This window comes from Heterodontus francisci, chromosome 1, assembly GCF_036365525.1.
Source record: "Heterodontus francisci isolate sHetFra1 chromosome 1, sHetFra1.hap1, whole genome shotgun sequence".
In the NCBI taxonomy this organism is placed as follows: domain Eukaryota; kingdom Metazoa; phylum Chordata; class Chondrichthyes; order Heterodontiformes; family Heterodontidae; genus Heterodontus; species Heterodontus francisci.
In genome coordinates this window covers 265,892,193-265,910,169 of record NC_090371.1, presented here as the reverse complement: position 1 = coordinate 265,910,169, position 17,977 = coordinate 265,892,193, and the positions used below count along the sequence as shown (strand labels likewise).

Below are 17,977 nucleotides of genomic sequence, written 5' to 3'. Positions count from 1 at the left end.
AGGGGAAGTTAAAATCACCCACCACCACAACCCTGTTACCTTTACATCTTTGCAAAATCTGTCTACATATCTGCTCCTCTACCTCCCGCTGGCTGTTGGGAGGCCTGTAGTAAACCCCCAACATCGTAACTGCACCCTTCCTATTCCTGAGCTCCACCCATATTGCCTCACTGCATGACCCCTCTGAGGTGTCCTTCCGCAGTACAGCTGTGATATTCTCCTTAACCAGTAATGCAACTTCCCCACACCTTTTACATCCCCCTATATCCCGCCTGAAGCTTCTAAAGCCTGGAACATTTAGCTGCCAATCCTGCCCGTCCCTCAACCAAGTCTCTGTAATAGCAACAACATCATATTTCCAAGTACTAATCCAAGCTCTAAGTTCACCTGCCTTACCTGTTATACGTCTCGCATTGAAACAATTGCACTTCAGACCACCAGTCCCGCTGTGCTCAGCAACATCTCCCTGCCTGCTCTTCCTCTTACTCCTACTGAGAGTGACAGACTCTTCCACAGGTGCTGCAGAAAAAATTGGTTGTCGGGGCTGGTACACAGTTGGCTCTCCCCTTGCGCTTCTGTTTTTTTTCCTGCCAACTGCTAAGTCTCTTCAACTCCCCACACTTTAGCCCCGCCTTTATGGCTGCCCGCCAGCTCTGGTGATCGCTGGCAACTGACTCCCATGACGTGATCAATGTCACAGGACTTCATGTCGCGTTTGCAGACGTCTTTAAAGCGGAGACATGGATGGCTGGTAGTTCTGATACCAGTGGCGAGCTCGCTGTACAATGTGTCCTTGGGGATCCTGCCATCTTCCATGCGGCTCACATGGCCAAGCCATCTCAAGCGCTGCTGACTCGGTAGTGTGTATAAGCTGGGGATGTTGGCCGCCTCGAGGACTTCTGTGTTGGAGATGCGGTCCTGCCACCTGATGCCAAGGATTCTCCGGAGACAGCGAAGATGGAATGAATTGAGACGTCGCTCTTGGCTGACATACGTTGTCCAGGCCTCGTTACCGTAGAGCAAGGTACTGAGGACACAGGCTTGATACACTCAGAACTTTGTGTTCCGTGTCAGTGCGCCATTTTCCCACACTCTCTTGGCCAGTCTGGACAGAGCAGTGGAAGCCTTTCCCATACGCTTGTTGATTTCTGCATCTAGGGCCAGGTTACTGGTGATAGTTGAGCCTAGGTAGGTGAACTCTTGAACCACTTCCAGAGCGTGGTTGCCGATATTGATGGATGGAGCATTTCTGATGTCCTGTCCCATGATGTTCGTTTTCTTGAGGCTGATGGTTAGGCCAAATTCGGTGCAGGCAGCCGTAAACCTGTCGATGAGACTCTGCAGACACTCTTCAGTGTGAGATGTTAATGCAGCATCGTCAGCAAAGAGGAGTTCCCTGATGAGGACTTTCCGTACTTTGGTCTTCGCTCTTAGACGGGCAAGGTTGAACAACCTGCCACCTGATCTTGTGTGGAGGAAAATTCCTTCTTCTGAAGACTTGAACGCGTGTGAGAGCAGCAGGGAGAAGAAAATCCCAAACAGTGTAGGTGCGAGAACACAGCCCTGTTTCACGCCACTCAGGATAGGAAAGGGGTCTGATGAGGCGCCGCTATGCTGAATTGTGCCTTTCATATTGTCATGGAATGAGGTGATGATACTTAGTAGCTTTGGTGGACATCCGATCTTTTCTAGTAGTCTGAAGAGACCACGTCTGCTGACGAGGTCAAAGGCTTTGGTGAGATCAATTCACTCCACAATTAATTATTGAATTTTTCCAGATTATTTAGGAAAAGCAGCAAATTGAGAAAACAAATTGGAAGATGATTTATCCAAACCCTCACGTGACTCCCATTTCAAAATCTCAACTCATTTCAAAAGTGATACTGATAGAGGCCTAACATTATGGTGTAAATTTTAACTTTGAGGGTTTCTGGTGGAAAATTTGCACTGGTGAGTTAATTTCCTGCTTGCCCTGTGGCAGTCAGCGACCACAGTAATTTTAAATACTGGGCATTTTTAAAAATGTTTATGGGATGTGAGCGTTGCTGGCAAGGTCAGCATTTGTTGCCCATCCCCAGTTGCCCATGAGAGGGTGGAGGTGAGCCACCTTCTTGAACCGCTACAATCCATCTGGTGTAGATACACCCACTGTGCCGTTAGGGAGAGACGTCCAAGATTTTGAGCCAGCAACAGTGAAGGGACGACGATATAGTTCCAAGTCAGAATGGTGTGCGACTTGGAGAACTTGCAGATGGTCGTATTCCCATGCATCTGCTGCCCTTGCCCTTCCAGGTAGGAGTAGTCGTGGATTTGGAAGGTGCTGTCGAAAGACGCTTGGTGAGTTGCTGCAGTGCATCTTGTCGATGGTACATATTGCTGCCAATGTGTGCCAGTGGTGGAGGAAGTGAATGTATAAGGTGATGGATGGGGTGCCAATCAAGTGGGCTGCCTTGCACTGGATGGTGTTGAGCTTCTTGAGTGTTGTAGGAGCTGTACTCATCCAGTCAAGTGGTGAATATTCCATCACTCTCCTGCCTTATAGACGATGGACAGGCTTTGAGAAGTAAGAAAATGAGTTACCCGCCACAGAATTCCCAGCCTCTAACCTGCTCTTGAAGCCACAGTATTTATATGGATGGTTCAGTTAAGTTTCTGGATGTTGATGGTGGAGCATCAGCGATGGTACTGCTGTTGAATGTCAAGGGGAGATGGTTAGATTCTCTCCCGTTGGAGTCATTGCCTGACACTTCCGTGACGCAAATGTTACCTGCCACTTATCAGCCCAAGCATGGGAGTTGTCCAGGTTTTGCTGCACGTAGGCAAGGACTGCTTTAGTCTTTGAGGAGTCAAGCGTGGTACTGAACACTGTGCAATCATCAGCGAACATCCCCACTTCTGACCTTATGATGGAGGGAAGGTCATTCATGAAGCAACTGAAGATGGTTGGGCCTCGGACATGACCTTTAGGAACTTCTGCAGTGATGTCTTGGGCTTAGATGTTTGGCCTCCAACAACTACAACCATCTTCCTTTGTGTTAGGTATGACTCCAACCAATGGAGGGTTTTCCCCATGAATCCCATTGACTTCAATTTTGCTAGGGCTTCTTGATGCCACGCTTTGTCAAATGCTGTCTTGATGTCAAGGGCAGTCACTCTAACCTCACCTCTGGAATTCAGCTTTTTTGTCCATGTTTGGACCAAGGTTATAATGAGGTCTGGAGCCAAGTGACCCTGGCGGAACCCAAACTGAGCATCGGTGAGCAGGCTGTTGCTGTGTAAGTGTCGCTTGGTAGCGCTGTCAACAACACCTTCCATCATTTTGCTGATGATCAAGAGTAGACTGATGGGGCGCTAATTGGCTGGTTTGGATTTGTCCTGCTTTTTTGTGGTTAGGACATATCCAGGCAATTTTCCACATTGTTCGGTAGATGTCAGTATTGTAGCTGTACTGGAACAACTTGGCTAGGGGCATGGATTGCTCTGGAGCTCAAGTCTTCAGTACTACTGCTGATGTTGGCAGAGCCCATAGTCTTTGCAGTATCTCGTGCCTTCAGCCATTTCTTGATATCAGATGGAGCGAGTCGAATTGACTGAAGACTGGCATCTATGATGCTGGAGACCTCATGAGGAGGTTGAGATGGATCATCCACTCTACTTCTGGCTGAAGATGGTTGCATTCGACCTTTTCTTTTGCACTGAAGTGCTGGGCTCCCCCATCATTGAGGATGGGGATGTTTGTGGAGCCTGCTCCTCCATTTAGTTGTTTAATTGTCCACCACTATTCATGACGGGATGTGGCAGGATCTGTTCTGTTGATTGTGGGATCACTTAGTTCTATCTATCGCAAGCCGCTTCCACTGTTTAGCATGCATGTAGTCCTGTGTTGTAGCTTCTCCAGATTGGCAGCTCATTGTTAGGAATGCCTTGTGCAGGTCCTGGCATGCTCTCTACACTCCTTATTAAACCCGGCTTGATGACAATGGTAGAGTGAGAGATAGGCCGAGCCATAAGATTACAGAATGTGGTTGCATACAATTCTGCTGCTGATGGCACACAGTGCCTCATAGATGCCCAGTTTGAGCTACTAGATTTGTTCTGAATGTATCCATTTATCATGCTGGTAGTGCCATACAACATGATGATGGTTTCCCCAGTCTGCAGATGGGACTTTGTCATTCCTATCAATACTGTCATGAACAGATGCATCTGCAATAGGCAGATTGGTAAGGGCGAGGTCAAGCAGGTTTTTTTGCCCTTGTTGGTTTCCCTCATCACCTGCCACTGGTCCAGTCTGGCAGATTTGACCTTCAGGAGTTGGCCAGCTCAGTCAGTAATGGTGCTGCTGAGCCACTCTTGGTGATGAGCAATGACGTTCCCCCACCCAGAGTACATGCTATGCCCTTGTTACCCTGAGTGCTACTTCCAAGTGGTGTTCAACGTGGAGATGTACTGATTTAATCAGCTGAGGGAGGACGGTAGGTGGTAATCATAGAATGCCTACAGCACAGGAGGAGGCCATTCGGCTCATTATGTCTGTGCTGGCTCGCTGCAAGAGCAACGCACCTAGTCCCACTCCCTGCCTTTTCTCTGCAGCACTGCAAATTCTTTTCTCTTCAGATAATTATCCAATTCTCTTTTAAAGGCCTCCATTAAATCTGCCTCCACCACAGTCTAAGGCAGTACCTTCCAGATTTTAACCACTCTCTTCAAAAAGGTTTTTCCTCATGTCGCCATTGCTTCTTTTGCCAATCCCCTCAAATCAGTGTCCTCTGGTTCCCAACCCTTCAGCCAATGGGAACGGTCTCTCCCTATCTACTCTGTCCAGAACCACCAGGGTACTTCCATCTCAGCACCAGTTAAGTTTAAAGCTCTCCTTCCTGCAGGTCTTATGGTTTTCATGACTTTTCACCTCATCTCCCAAGTTGTATTTACTGCTGATCCCACTTAAGTTGCTACAGGACTTTAAATCCCACCGTGATATTTCAGTTTCTGCTCCTCCCCCCACAGAAATCCACCCAATAACTGGTCTGCAATGGGAGCCTGCTGGCAGTTTTGCTAATGAGTTGACATCAGGAGCTTTGCCCATGGGCAAACACAGTGGCGCAGTGGTTAGCACCACAGCCTCACAGCTCCAGCGACCCGGGTTCAATTCTGGGTACTGCCTGTGTGGAGTTTGCAAGTTCTCCCTGTGTCTGCGTGGGTTTCTTCCGGGTGCTCCGGTTTCCTCCCACAGCCAAAAGACATGCAGGTTGATAGGTAAATTGGCCATTATAAATTGCCCCTAGTATAGGTAGGTGGTAGGGGAATATAGGGACAGGTGAGGATGTGGTAGGAATATGGGATTAGTGTAGGATTAGTATAAATAGGTGGTTAATGGTCGGCACAGACTCGGTGGGCCGAAGGGCCTGTTTCAGTGCTGTATCTCTAAATCTAAATCAAAAGATAGCGTATTCCAGATTAATTAATTAATTAAATTTAAATTCTACCAGTTGCCGTGGTGGGATTTGAACTAATGTCTCCAGAGCATTAGTTAGGGCCTCTGGATTGCCAGTCCAGTAACATTACCACTATGCTCCCATCCCTGCCTTATTACCATGTCGCCAGTCCATTTCCTGCTGATTGTGGCAAGAAGCCGCTGTTGGCCTGCAGAAAAGAGGCCACTTGCCATTAGGTAAAGAGGGTTCCAGGTAAGACCTGTGAGAGGAAAAGGGAGGAATCTGGGCTGGGGCAGCTCTCAACGTTCCTTATGGAGCCAGGAGGAGCAAAGAAAGTGGAAGAAATTTTCTTTCAAGGCTTCTTCAAGTCCCAATCCTCTTCTGACTGTGTGAGCCTGAAGGGAAAGCCACAGTGGCTTTCCCTCTCAGGCCAGAGTCAAAATGGCAATCAGGTGCCTGATGATGCAATTGAAACCCAAAACACATACTTAAAGATGAGTCAGTCAGCTTTGAGCATGTGCCTTTACCACCACCTCAGTAGAGCAGGTTAAAATTGGGATCAGTGTGAAGCAGGTGGGAAATCGATCGGCAAGTCACCCAGGATATTTTAACTGCCCAATCACCAAGTTTATGAGTAGGGATTGGTAATGACAATAAAAACCCATTACTGGTTTCACACACCAATCAAACCTCAGATCCAATCCACATTTTATTCTGGAGGTTTAAATTAAGCAAAGGATAGACAATGAGCAGTACACAAAGGATATGGCACAATAGAAGGCAACAGTAGCAGCAAGTAGTGGACAGCAATAGTAGTAAATTTAATACACCATTTTCTTTTATTTATTAATTCATAGGATGTGGGCATCGCTGGCAAGGCCACTATTTATTGCCCATCCCTAGTAGCCCATGAGAAAGTGGTGGTGAACTGCCTTCTTGAACTGCTGTAGTCCGTGTGGTGAAGGTACACCCACAGTTCTGTGAGGTAGTGATTTCCAGGACTTCCAAACAGTAATGATATACTTTCAAGACAAATTGTTGTGTGACTTGTGAGGGAACTTGGAGGTGAACTTGTAAGTGGTGTTGTTTCCATGGCCCTGTTGCCCTTGTCGTTCTAGGTGGTAGATGTCACATGTTTGGGAGATTCTGTCAAAGAACTACGGTAAGTTGCTGCAGGACATTTTGTGGTGGAAGGAGTGAGTGTTTAAGGTGGTGGATGGGGTGCCGATCAAGCAGGCTGCTTTGTCCTGGATTGTGTCAAGGTTCCTGAGTGTTGTTGGAGCTACACTCGTCCAGGCAAGTGGAGAGTAATCCATCACACTCCTGACTTGTGCCTTGAGGCTGGTGGAAAGGCTTTGGGGAGTCAGGAGGTGAGTTGCTTGCTACAGAATCATTGGCCTCTGATCTGCTCTTGTATCCAGTTTTTATGTAGTTGCTCCATTAAAGTATCAGGTGATCCCCAGGATATTGATGGTGGGGGATTTGACAACGGTATTGCCACTGAATGCCAAGGAGAGGTGGTTAGATTCTCTTTTGTTGGAAATGGTCAAGATGATCTGTGCCTGGCACTTGTGTGGCATAAAAGTTACTTTTCACCGATCAGCCCAAGCCTAAATACTGTTCAAGTCCTGCTGTCTATGTGCATAGACTGCTTAATTATCTGAGAAGTTACAAATGGAATTGTACACTGTACAATCATCAGCAAACATCCCCACTTTTGACTTTGTAATGGATTGCTGAAGCATCTGACGATGGTTTGGCCTGGGACCCGACAGCAATGTCCTGTGGCTGAGATGACATGGACCTCCAGCAACCACAACCATCTTCCTTTGTGCTAGGTTTGACTCAAGCCAGTGCAGTCTTCCCTCGGATTCCCATTGACTTGAATTTTACTGGGGCTCCTTGATGCTACACTCAGTCAAAGGCTGCCTTGATGTCAAGAGCAGTCACCCTCACCTCATTTCTGGAATTCAGCTCTTTTGTCCATGTTTGGACCAAGCCTGATGATGTCCAAAAATGAGCATCAGTGAGCAGGCGATTGGTGAGTAAATGCTATTTGACAGCACCGTAAACAACTCTTTCTATACTTTGCTAATGATTGAGAGTAGGCCAATGGGGTAGTAATTAGTCAGATTGGATTTGTCTTTTAAGGCATACCTGAGCAATTTTTCACTTTGCCGGGTAGATGCCAGCTAGATGGCTAGTTCTGGAGCAGCAGTTTTCAGCACTTGAGCTGGAATGTTGTAAAGGCCCATAACCGAGGTATATCCAGTGTGTTGAGCTGTTCCTTGATATCACATGGAGTGAATCGAATTGCTCGAAGACTTCCTTCTGAGATGGTGAGAATCTCAGGAAGAAGCTGAGATGGAACATTCACTCAGTCCTTCAGGCGGAAGATGATTGGAAATGCTTCAGCCTTGTCTCTTGCACTTAGATACTGGAGTCCACCATCATTGAGGATGGTGATATTCATAGAGCCTCCTCCTTCTGTTTGTTAATTGTCCACCACCATTCATGACTGGATGTGGCCAGACTACAAAGGCTTGATCTGATCCTTTTCTTGTGGGATCACTTAGCTCTGCCTATAGCTGTTAAACAGTGGAAGCAGCATGCTGTGGTAGTCCTGTGTTGTAGATTCACCAGGCTGACACCTCATTTTAGGTACGCCTGATGCATCTTTTACATCCTCACTGAAGCACAGTTGGTCCCCCAGCTTCATAGTAATGACAGACAGAGTGAGGGATATGCTGAGCCACGAGGTTACAGATTGTGGTGGAATACAATTCTGCTGCTGCTGATAGCTCACAGCACTTCACAGATGCCCAGTTTTGAGCTGTAGATCTGTTCTGAATCTAGCTCATTTAACAGAGTGATAATTTCACACAATACGATGGAGGGTGCCATCAGTGTGAAGATGGGACCTTGTTGCCATAAGGACTGTGCAGTGTTCACTCCTATCAGTACTGTCATGGACAGATGCATCTGTGACAGGTAGGTTAGTAAGGACAACGTCAAGTAGGTTTTTCCCTTATGTTGGTTCTCTCACCACCTACTGCAAGCCCAGTCTGGTAGTTATGTCCTACAGGACTCAGGCAGCTCAGTGAGTAGGGATGCTACCAAGCCACTTTTGGCAATGGACAATCAAGTCCCCACACAGATCACATTCCCTTTCTATCCTCAGTGCTTCTTTCAACTGATGTTCAAAATGGAGGAATACTGATTCATTAGCTGAGGGAGGGCAGTAGGTGATTAGAAAAGATTTCCTGTGATTCCTATGCTGCCATCTGATGGTGTTCTCGTTCATTCACCTGACAGCCTCTCCACTAACCCGACCTGCAATTTTCAAATAGTACTCAGAGGCAGAATCAGCCTCTATTTTCCCCAGGCATAAGATGGAAAGAAGCTTTATTCATCCTAACAGGGTGTACCCACCCTAATCTGCTTCTACTATAGCTAATCAGGTATTTAAATTTTTTTTAGTTTTTGTAAGAGACTTCAGCTTCTTCTTGTTTCCAACCCTAGGTGGCCTAAGTCTAATCTCAGAAGAGCACCATGACTGCAATTCGCACAGGAACTACCCTTATGACTTTACTAAATACCATTAATTCTTACTAAATTATCAGGTGTGAATTATGGGCAGCTTCATGCTCAGAAAGGGTAACTGTTAGGAACTGGTTTGCAATTGCCCCAAATCTATCCAACAGGAAGAGAATACCTTCATCCCATCATTCATGAACTTCATGGACTTGAGACCATGTTCCAGGAAAAGAAAGAGCAGTGGGTGGCATTGTCCAGTCTTGTCAATTCTTGATTTTTAACTTTGTTGATGCAAGAATGTGTTATGCAAACAGGAATTGACATTTACCGTCATAATTTAAAGGGTTTATGTCATGTTCTAAATTTCATGGGAAATTGCAGAGTTTCAGAAGGGCTTGAGATACCAAAAATTTGAAATTGTAAACACGGAATCATCTTGGGTGGAAATCCCTCCCATTGATTAGGAACGAGGGTGAATTCCAACACTTGTTTCCTGAATAATACATTGGAAAAAAGATTGTGGTTAGTCAGATGATTACTATAGAGAGCTCCATTCAACTAAAAAATAACTCTCTGGATTTTTCAGGTGGCCTCATCGGTGTACGAATCTTTTGACTACTTTGCAATCAAAGACAAAAATGAAGACATCAGTTGCACAGTCTCGAACAGTTAATTTTTCCACATCATGTATTCATGTGAAAAGCGAAAAGTATTTTCAAAATAGACTTTGTTTGTATTTTAACTTTTTAATAATTTCAGGAAGACTGAAAGTCAAGATTTCACTAACTGGAAGCTTTACCGTTACCATATATAGCACTGGGGAAAAAAATCTGCCATGTGTTAACAGAAGCTTTGTCAGGTGGTACGGTCTGCTGGAGCACCAATATTAAACACCATGGATCAGAGAGACAAAGAGTTGATATTGTCCCACTCTTGCTTTTCTGCTGTAAGCTATTTTATGGAGTGAGGCACCAAATTGTGCTGAACCATCTTCCCAGGAGGAGTTTGGTAATAGATTGTGTGCAGGTGCTCAGCTGTGGAAGACCTATAGAATGGGGAAACTTGCGAAGGAGGAAATTTGAGGGAGAAAAATGGTTGATGCCATCACTCGAAGTTAACATACCCTCACGAGAAAAAACCAGGTTCAGTGATCTTGTGAAAAGAGTGCATCCTCCCTTTTTTTTGCCTGTTATAGTTTGAGCTTTATTCAAACATGATCATAGAATCCAGCTGATGCAGTGCTTTGGAGCATGTCACATATCCTAATTACTTATACGTGCTATGTTTGAATCATAGAATGATCACAGCGCAGAAGGTGTCCATGCCAGCTCTCTGCAAGTTTAACTCATCTAATCCCACTCCCCCACCCTTTCCTCTCATGCCCGTGGCTCACGTTAGTTTCCATCTTCACATAATGTGTAAACATAAGCACATTTGATGCATGACTGACATCGGCAGTCATTGCCAGATCTAACTCAACCCTGCTAAACTCTGTGCATCACTCTCCTCAACCAAATACTGTTACTCCAGCAGGAAACTTAAATGGCTTCTTTTCTCCACAATGAACTGTCTCCTCACAACCCTTCACCTACCCCTTCCATCTTCCTGCCACCAAAGGCAAAGAGCTCTCAAATGTCTTCATCTCTAGTATGGGACCATCCATGTTGCTGCCTATGCTACCATCTGTGTTCTCATTCATTCACCTGACAGCCCCTCCAATAACTCTACCTGCAATTTTTAATCAGTCCATCATTTCTCTCTAATCCCCTCCTTTCTCAAAGTTTATCTCCTTCATGAGACCTATTTCCTGCTCTCTTTATCTCCTAGATGGTCAGCTGCAGACTGCAGCATCTCGGCCTTGCCTGCAGTAGGCTGGGTCAGCTGGCTGAGAGGTATCAGCAAGGATACTGGCAGAATGTTTGGTGAGGGAGCAGGCAAGCTGCCCTCTTAAAAGAAGATAGCAAGTGCCTCTCCAATGGAACCAAGCCCACTCTCTTATGGTGGCACCTCAGCACTCCTAGGGCTTTGCTGGAGAACAGAGTGCAGGAGTGATGTTATGCCTGAGGGAACCCCTTGCAAAAGTGGCCCCCCCCAAAGCTGAGATGGAGCCATCTGAGTTTCTAGATCAGCAGTATTTTCTGCCATGGAAGCGGTAAAAAGTTGTCATAAGATACATCGTGATGTGTTTCACTGTGGTGTTGATAGATCAGATCACTCAGTCCACGTTGGATAGAATGGATCTCCATACTCTGCCCAAAACCTTGTGCCAAGTTAGACCGAGACTGCTCAATGAACTGCGACATTGTGCACAATCTCTCTCTCTCTGAGTCTTCCCAGTGAATCTGGCACTTCCTAATGTATCTTCAGGAGCCTTCTTCAGTGATATGGGCCCTTGACGTCAGCATTTGAGTCCTTTGTAGCAGAACTACTACATGACCTCCACCTGCTGGCAATTTGGCACCTGTGGCAAATTTCTTCCGCTGCCCTAGCTCCTGCCCCCTTATATGAGTAACCATGGGCCAATCCCTTCTCCAATGTCTGTGTGCTGTCAATATCTGAGCTGGCGTTTGCAAGAGTCAGATTGAGTGATGGTGCAACTTCAGGAACACTACGCTTCTCATCCTCCCCTGGCTGAGGGACATCGACATTCTGAGTAGCCGAAATGAATGAAAGGGACAAATGCTAGCTTATGGTGTGAGAGAAAGCACTGAGAGAGAAGTGGGTGTTTAAAGCATCTGCAACTTGTCATGCAGTGTGTGGCAAAGAGGATTAGGTATAAAGAAACCCAGCATGGCATCTCCTCCAGCATTACCAGTTGCAATGGCCTCCCATCTGGCCTTGCCCTGACGGCCCCAGGACACTCTCTTCAGAGGAGAGGTGGAGGTAAAGAAGGTATGCAGATGGGCTCTTGCTTCTCCGTGACAGCCTATTGCTTTGTATTGTGTGTGACCTATTCCTGCAAGAAAAATGCAAGTACATTAGTGAGAATTTTGAGGGGTGTTTGACAAATGTGGCTGTCATAGTGGTATAGCTGACAGACTGTGTGTGAAAGGTGAGTTGTGGATAAGTGAGGATTCTAACAGTGAGTGTGTGAGCATGAGAAGAAGCCATTTTAATCAAGTATTTTTTTTCCTTTTTTTAAAAACTGTTAAGTGCTGACCACATAATCAGAGAAACAGAACTTAGATGAATTTCCTGAGTCAGATATTGGGTTTTGTAACGTCAAGGTATATCACCTTTCTGAAGAGTTTTCAGGTAGAGTTAGTTCCTGACATGACTCCAAAGTCTGCTCGAGTAACAGGGAAAATTTTAGGTGCAGTTATTAACATTAACTTTTGCATTTAATTTTTACATTTTTTAAAAACATGCATTTTTATTTTTCCATGTCCAAATTGGTATTGCAACAACATATAGGTGCAATCATTGGGTTGGGTTGGGGGTGGGTGGTAGTCCGGAGGTGAGAGGGATTTGTGTGTGGCTTATGTTTCTGTCTTCTCCAAAGTAGCAGCAGATTATGTTAGTCTACATGCGAACTAACCAGATAAGAATGTATGTATAGCTAAAGTGAAGTACCAAGGGTTAACTGGCAGGCTCAGGAAATGGTCCCGTCAGCACTGTTGTGATACTATCAGTGCTTGACATTTAAACAGACAGAAAGAAGAATGTAAAAATGTTAATTGTGATATTTATTACATTATTTAGAAAAAAGATTTGGAAACCAGGTGCAGGATTAAATATCACACATTTTACCTCGGTCACAATCTAGCACCATATGACAACATCCGTTTGTGACAGTCTCCACCAGATGGAAAGATATGTCCAAAAATAAAACATTAGCCTCAAAGCACAAACACCACACGAAAAGCTTGCGGAAAGCTGTTTGCAACATAAAAGGACAAAAATTCAGAGCATGCTAATGCCCAAAAACTTGGTGAGCGTGCCATCTCACAGTTAGTTGGACTTTTTCCTCACCCTTCAGTTTGAAAATATTTTGCACCTCAAATTGCTGGAAGTCTGAGCTGGTAACAGGCATTTGGTACCTTGGTCAACGATGGAACCAACCGTCTATCTCCTGAACCAAAGAAATTTAAGGATTCAGAAAGGAACAGAAGAATGGCAGAGAAGGAAATATAGTGAATTAGAGTCAAATCAGGTACAGTAATAAAGTGGGAAAGAAATATAGGATTAAGAGACAAAAAGGGAATAGAAAGGAAAGGTAATTTTTTTTTTTAAAAGAAAAAGAATTACAGTGTTAAAAAAAATCATTTAAGAACAATTTGTGGCCCAGAGGAGTGAGACTCCAGCCCTTAAAGGGAACAGTTAAAACTGTGAAGAGCTTGAATGGAATTGAAGGAAAATAAATTTAGGCATTAAAATGGTCTTTACATTGTTAAGTAAGGACCCTACCTTTCTGCAGAGAGTAATTAATTAGTAATTAATTTGCAAAAACTGCAATTTCCTGAAGCTCATGGGAAGATTGATGTGAGCTGCCATTTTTGTGAGGCTAAGGTGCCACAAATTGCTGGAGAATTTACACATTAATAACGTGAGCACCATTAAACTCACTGTTATTCTGCCACAAATTCTGTCCATTATCATATACTGGATAATGGGGGATGGTGGTGTAGTAGAAACATAGAAAATAGGAGCAGGAGTAGGCCATTCGGCCCTTTGAGCCTGCTCCGCCATTCATTATGATCATGGCTGATCATCCAACTCAGTAACCTGTTCCCACTTTCCCCCCATATCCCTTGATTCATTTTGCCCCAAGAGCTTTATCTAACTCCTTCTTGAAAAGATACAATGTTTTGACCTCAACTGTTTGCTGTGGTAGCGAATTCCACAGGCTCACCACTCTCTGGGTGAAGAAATTTCTCATCTCAGTCCTGAAAGGTTTACCCCGTGTCCTTAGACTATGACCCTGGTTCTGGACCCCCCACCATCGGGAACATCCTTCCTGCATCTATCCTGTCAAGTCCTGTTAGAATTTTATAGGTTTCTATGAGATCCCCCCCTCACTCTTCTGAACTCCAATGAATATAATCCTAAGCGACTCAATCTCTCCTCATATGTCAGCCCCGCCATCCCAGGAATCAGTCTGGTAAACCTTCGCTGTACTCCTCTATTGCAAGAACATCCTTCCTCAGATAAGGAGACCAAAAATGCACACAATAGTCCAGGTGTGGCCTCACCAAGGCCCTGTATAATTGCAGCAAGACATCCCTGTTCCTGTATGCGAATCCACTCGCTATGACGGCCAACATACCACTTGCCTTTTTGCCTTTTTTACTGCCTGTTGCACCTGCATGCTTACCTTCAGTGACTGGTGTACGAGAACACCCAGGTCTCGTTGCATATTCCCCTCTCTGTTTATAGCCATTCAGATAATAATCTGCCTTCCTGTTTTTGCTACCAAAGTGGATAACCTCACATTTATCCACATTATAGTGCATCTGCTATGCATTTGCCCACTCACTCAATTTGTCCAAATCACCCTGAAGCCTCTCTGCATCCTCCTCACAACTCACCCTCACCCAGTTTTGTGTCATCTGCAAATTTGGAGATACTACATTTAGTTCCCTCATCTAAATCATTAATATATATGGTGAATCGCTGGGGTCCTAGCACCAATCCCTGCAGTACCCCACAAGTCATTGCCTGCCATTTGGAAAAAGACACGTTTATTCCTACTCTGTTTCCTGTCTGCCAACCAATTTTCTATTCATCGCAACACACTACCCCCAATCCAATGCGCTTTAATTTTACACACTAATCGCTTATGTGGGACTTTGTCGAAAGCCTTCTGAAAGTCCAAATAAACCACATCCACTGGCTCCCCCTCATCAACTCTACTAGTTACATCCTCGAAGAATTCTCGTAGATTTATCAAGCATGATTTCCCTTTTGTAAATCCATGCTAACTCTGTCCGATTCTACCACTATTCTCCAAGTGCTCTGCTATAAAATCTTTGATAATGGACTCTAGAATTTTCCCCACTACCAATGTCAGGCTGACTGGTCTATAATTCCCTGTTTTCTCTCTACCTCCCTTTTTAAATAGTGGGGTTACATTAGCTACCCTCCAATCTGTAGGAACTGTTCCAGAGTCTATAGAATCTTGGAAGATGACCATCAATGCATCCACTATTTCTAGGGCCACTTCCTTAAGTACTCTGGGATGTAGATTATCAGGCCCTGGGGATTTATCGGCCTTCAATCCCATCAATTTCCCCAATACCATTTCTCTACTAATACTGATTTCCTTCAGTTCCTCCCTCTCACTAAACCCTGTGTTCCCCAACATTTCTGGTATGATATTTGTGTCCTCCTTTGTGAAGACAGAATCAAAGTATGTATTTAGTTGGTCAGCCATTTCTTGGTTTCCCCCTAATAAATTCCCCTGTTTCTGACTGTAAGGGACCTACATTTGTCTTCACCAATCTTTTTCTCTTCACATACCTATGGAAACTTTCACAATCAGTTTTTATGTTCCCCGCAAGCTTACTCTCATACTCTATTTTCCCCTTCTTAATCAATCCCTTGGAACTCCTTTGCTGAATTCTAAACTGCTCCCAATCCTCAGGTCTGTTGTTTGTTTCTGGTGAATTTGTATGCCTCTTCCTTGGATCTAACGCTATCTCTAATTTCCCTTGTAAACCATGGTTTGGCTATCTTTCCCGTTTTACTTTTGTGCCAGACAGGGATAAACAATTATATAATAAAAGCAAAATTATGCAGATGTTAGAAATCTGAAATAAAAACAAGAAATGCTGGCAATACTCAGCAGGTCTAGCAGCATCTGTGCAGTGAGAAGCAGAGTCAACGTTTCAGGTCAGAGACCCTTCTTCAGAACTGACAAATATTAGAAATGTAAAAGGTTTTAAGCAAGTAAAGCAGGGGTGGGGCAAGAGATAACAAAGGTGAAGGTGTTGATAGGACAGGGTCACAGAGAATAACTGACCAGAAGGTCATGGAACATAGGTGAACGGTATGTTAATGGTGTGCTGAAAGACAAAGCGTTAGTAAAGAGAGGATGTGAATGACTGTAAAGCACAAAGCACTCCAAGCACAAACATAAAAAAAGTTTTAAAAACATTAAGCACAGTACCTAAAGTAAAATAACCAAATGAAAAAGAAAAAAGGAAAAAGAGAAGAAAAAAATAACTAAGCATAAAAAGGGGGACCTGTCATGTTCTGAAATTATTGAACTCAATGTTCAGTCCAGCAGGCTGTAGTGTGCCTAATCGGTAAATGAGGTGCTGTTCCTCGAGCTTGCGTTGATGTTCGTTGGAACACTGCAGCAATCCCAGGACAAAAATGTGAGCATGAGAGCAGGGGGGTGTGTTGAAATGGCCAGGAACCAGAAGCTCGGGGTCATGCTTACGGACTGAGCAGAGGTGTTCTGCAAAGCGATCACCCGGTCTGCATTTGGTCTCCCGAATGTAGAGGAGACCACAGTGTGAGCAGTGAAGACAGTATACTAAATTGAAAGAAGTACAAGTAAATTGCTGCTTCACCCGAAAGGAGTGCTTGGGGCCTTGGATAGTGAGGAGAGAGGAGGTGAATGGGGAGGTATTATACCTCCTGCGATTGCAGGGGAAGGTGCCGTGGGAAGGGGGCGAGGTGGTGGGGGTAATGGAGGAGTGGACGAGGGTGTTGCGGAGGGAACGATCCCTTCAGAATTCTGACAGGGGAAGGGAGGGGAAGATGTTTTTGGAGTGACATCATGTTGGATGTGGTGGAAGTGGCAGAGGATGATCCTTTGGATGTGGAGGCTGGTGGGGTGGAAAGTGAGGACCAGGGGAACCCTGTCGCGGTTCTGGGAGGGAGGGGAAGGGGTGAGGGTAAAGCTGCGGGAAATGGGCCCAGACACGGTTGAGGGCCCTGTCAACCACAGTGGGGGGGGGGGATTCCTTGCTTGAGGAAAAAGGAAGACATATCAGAAGCACTGTCGTGGAAGGTAGCATCGTCAGAGCAGATGCGTCGGGGATGGAGAAACTGGGAGAATGGAATGGAGTCCTTACAGGAGGCAGGGTGTGAGGAAGTGTAGTCAAGCCAGCTGTGGGAGTCGGTGGGCTTATAATGAATATTCGTAGATAGACTATCCCCAGAGATGGAGACAGAGAAGTCGAGGAAGGGAATGGGAATGTCGGAGATGGACCATGTGAAGGTGAGAGAAGGGTGGAAATTAGAAGCAAAGTTAATAAAGTTTTCTAGTTCCGGGCAGGAGCAGGAAATGGCATCGATAGTCATCAATGTACCGGAAAAAGAGTTGGGGAGGGGGCCTGAGTAGGACTGGAACAAGGAATGTTCAACATATGCCACAAAAAGGCAGGCATAACTGGGACCCATGCGGGTACCCACAGCAACACATTTTACTTGGAGGAAGTGAGTGAAGTTGAAGGAGAAGTTGTTCAATGTGAGAACAAGTTCAGCCAGGCGGAGGAGGGTGGTGGTGGATGGGGACTGGTTGGGCCTCTGTTCAAGGAAGAAGCGGAGAGCCCTCATACCATCCTGGTGGGGGATGGAGGTGTAGAGAGATTGGACATCCATAGTGAAGAGGAGGCGGTTAGGGCCAGGAATAAACAATTGTCGCAGTTCATCCATGCGCTCTTTGAATGTTTGCCATTGCCTAACCACCGTCATCCCTTTAAGTAACGTTTCCCAGTCCATCATAGCCAACTCGTGCCTCATACCTTTGTAGTTTCCTTTATTAAGATTCAGGACCCTAGTCTCAGAATAAACTACGTCACTCTCCAGCTTGATGAAAAATTCTATCATATTATGGTCGCTCATCCCCAAGGGGTCTCGCACAACTGGATTGTCAATTATTCCTCTCTCATTAAGCAATACCCAGTCTAGGATGGCCTGTTCTCTAGTTGGTTCCTCAACGTATTGGTCCAGAAAACCATCCCGTATACACTCCATGTATTCCTCCTCTACGATATTGTGACTAATTTGATTTACCCAATCTACATGCAGATTAACGTCACCCATAATAACAG

At 45.1% G+C, this 17,977-nt stretch overlaps 1 protein-coding gene across 2 annotated transcripts in view; it reads left to right on the top strand.

Moving 5' to 3' along the window:
- Positions 1-16,527, top strand: part of LOC137376089 (uncharacterized) — a 101,029-nt gene extending 84,502 nt beyond the window's left edge. For both annotated transcript variants that reach the window (XM_068044122.1, XM_068044124.1), the window contains exon 6: positions 9,559-16,527. In XM_068044122.1, the coding sequence (XP_067900223.1) occupies positions 9,559-9,645 (87 nt within the window). In that variant the 3' untranslated portion in view covers positions 9,646-16,527. The remainder of the gene's footprint in view (positions 1-9,558) is intronic.
- The last annotated feature ends 1,450 nt before the right edge of the window (positions 16,528-17,977 follow it).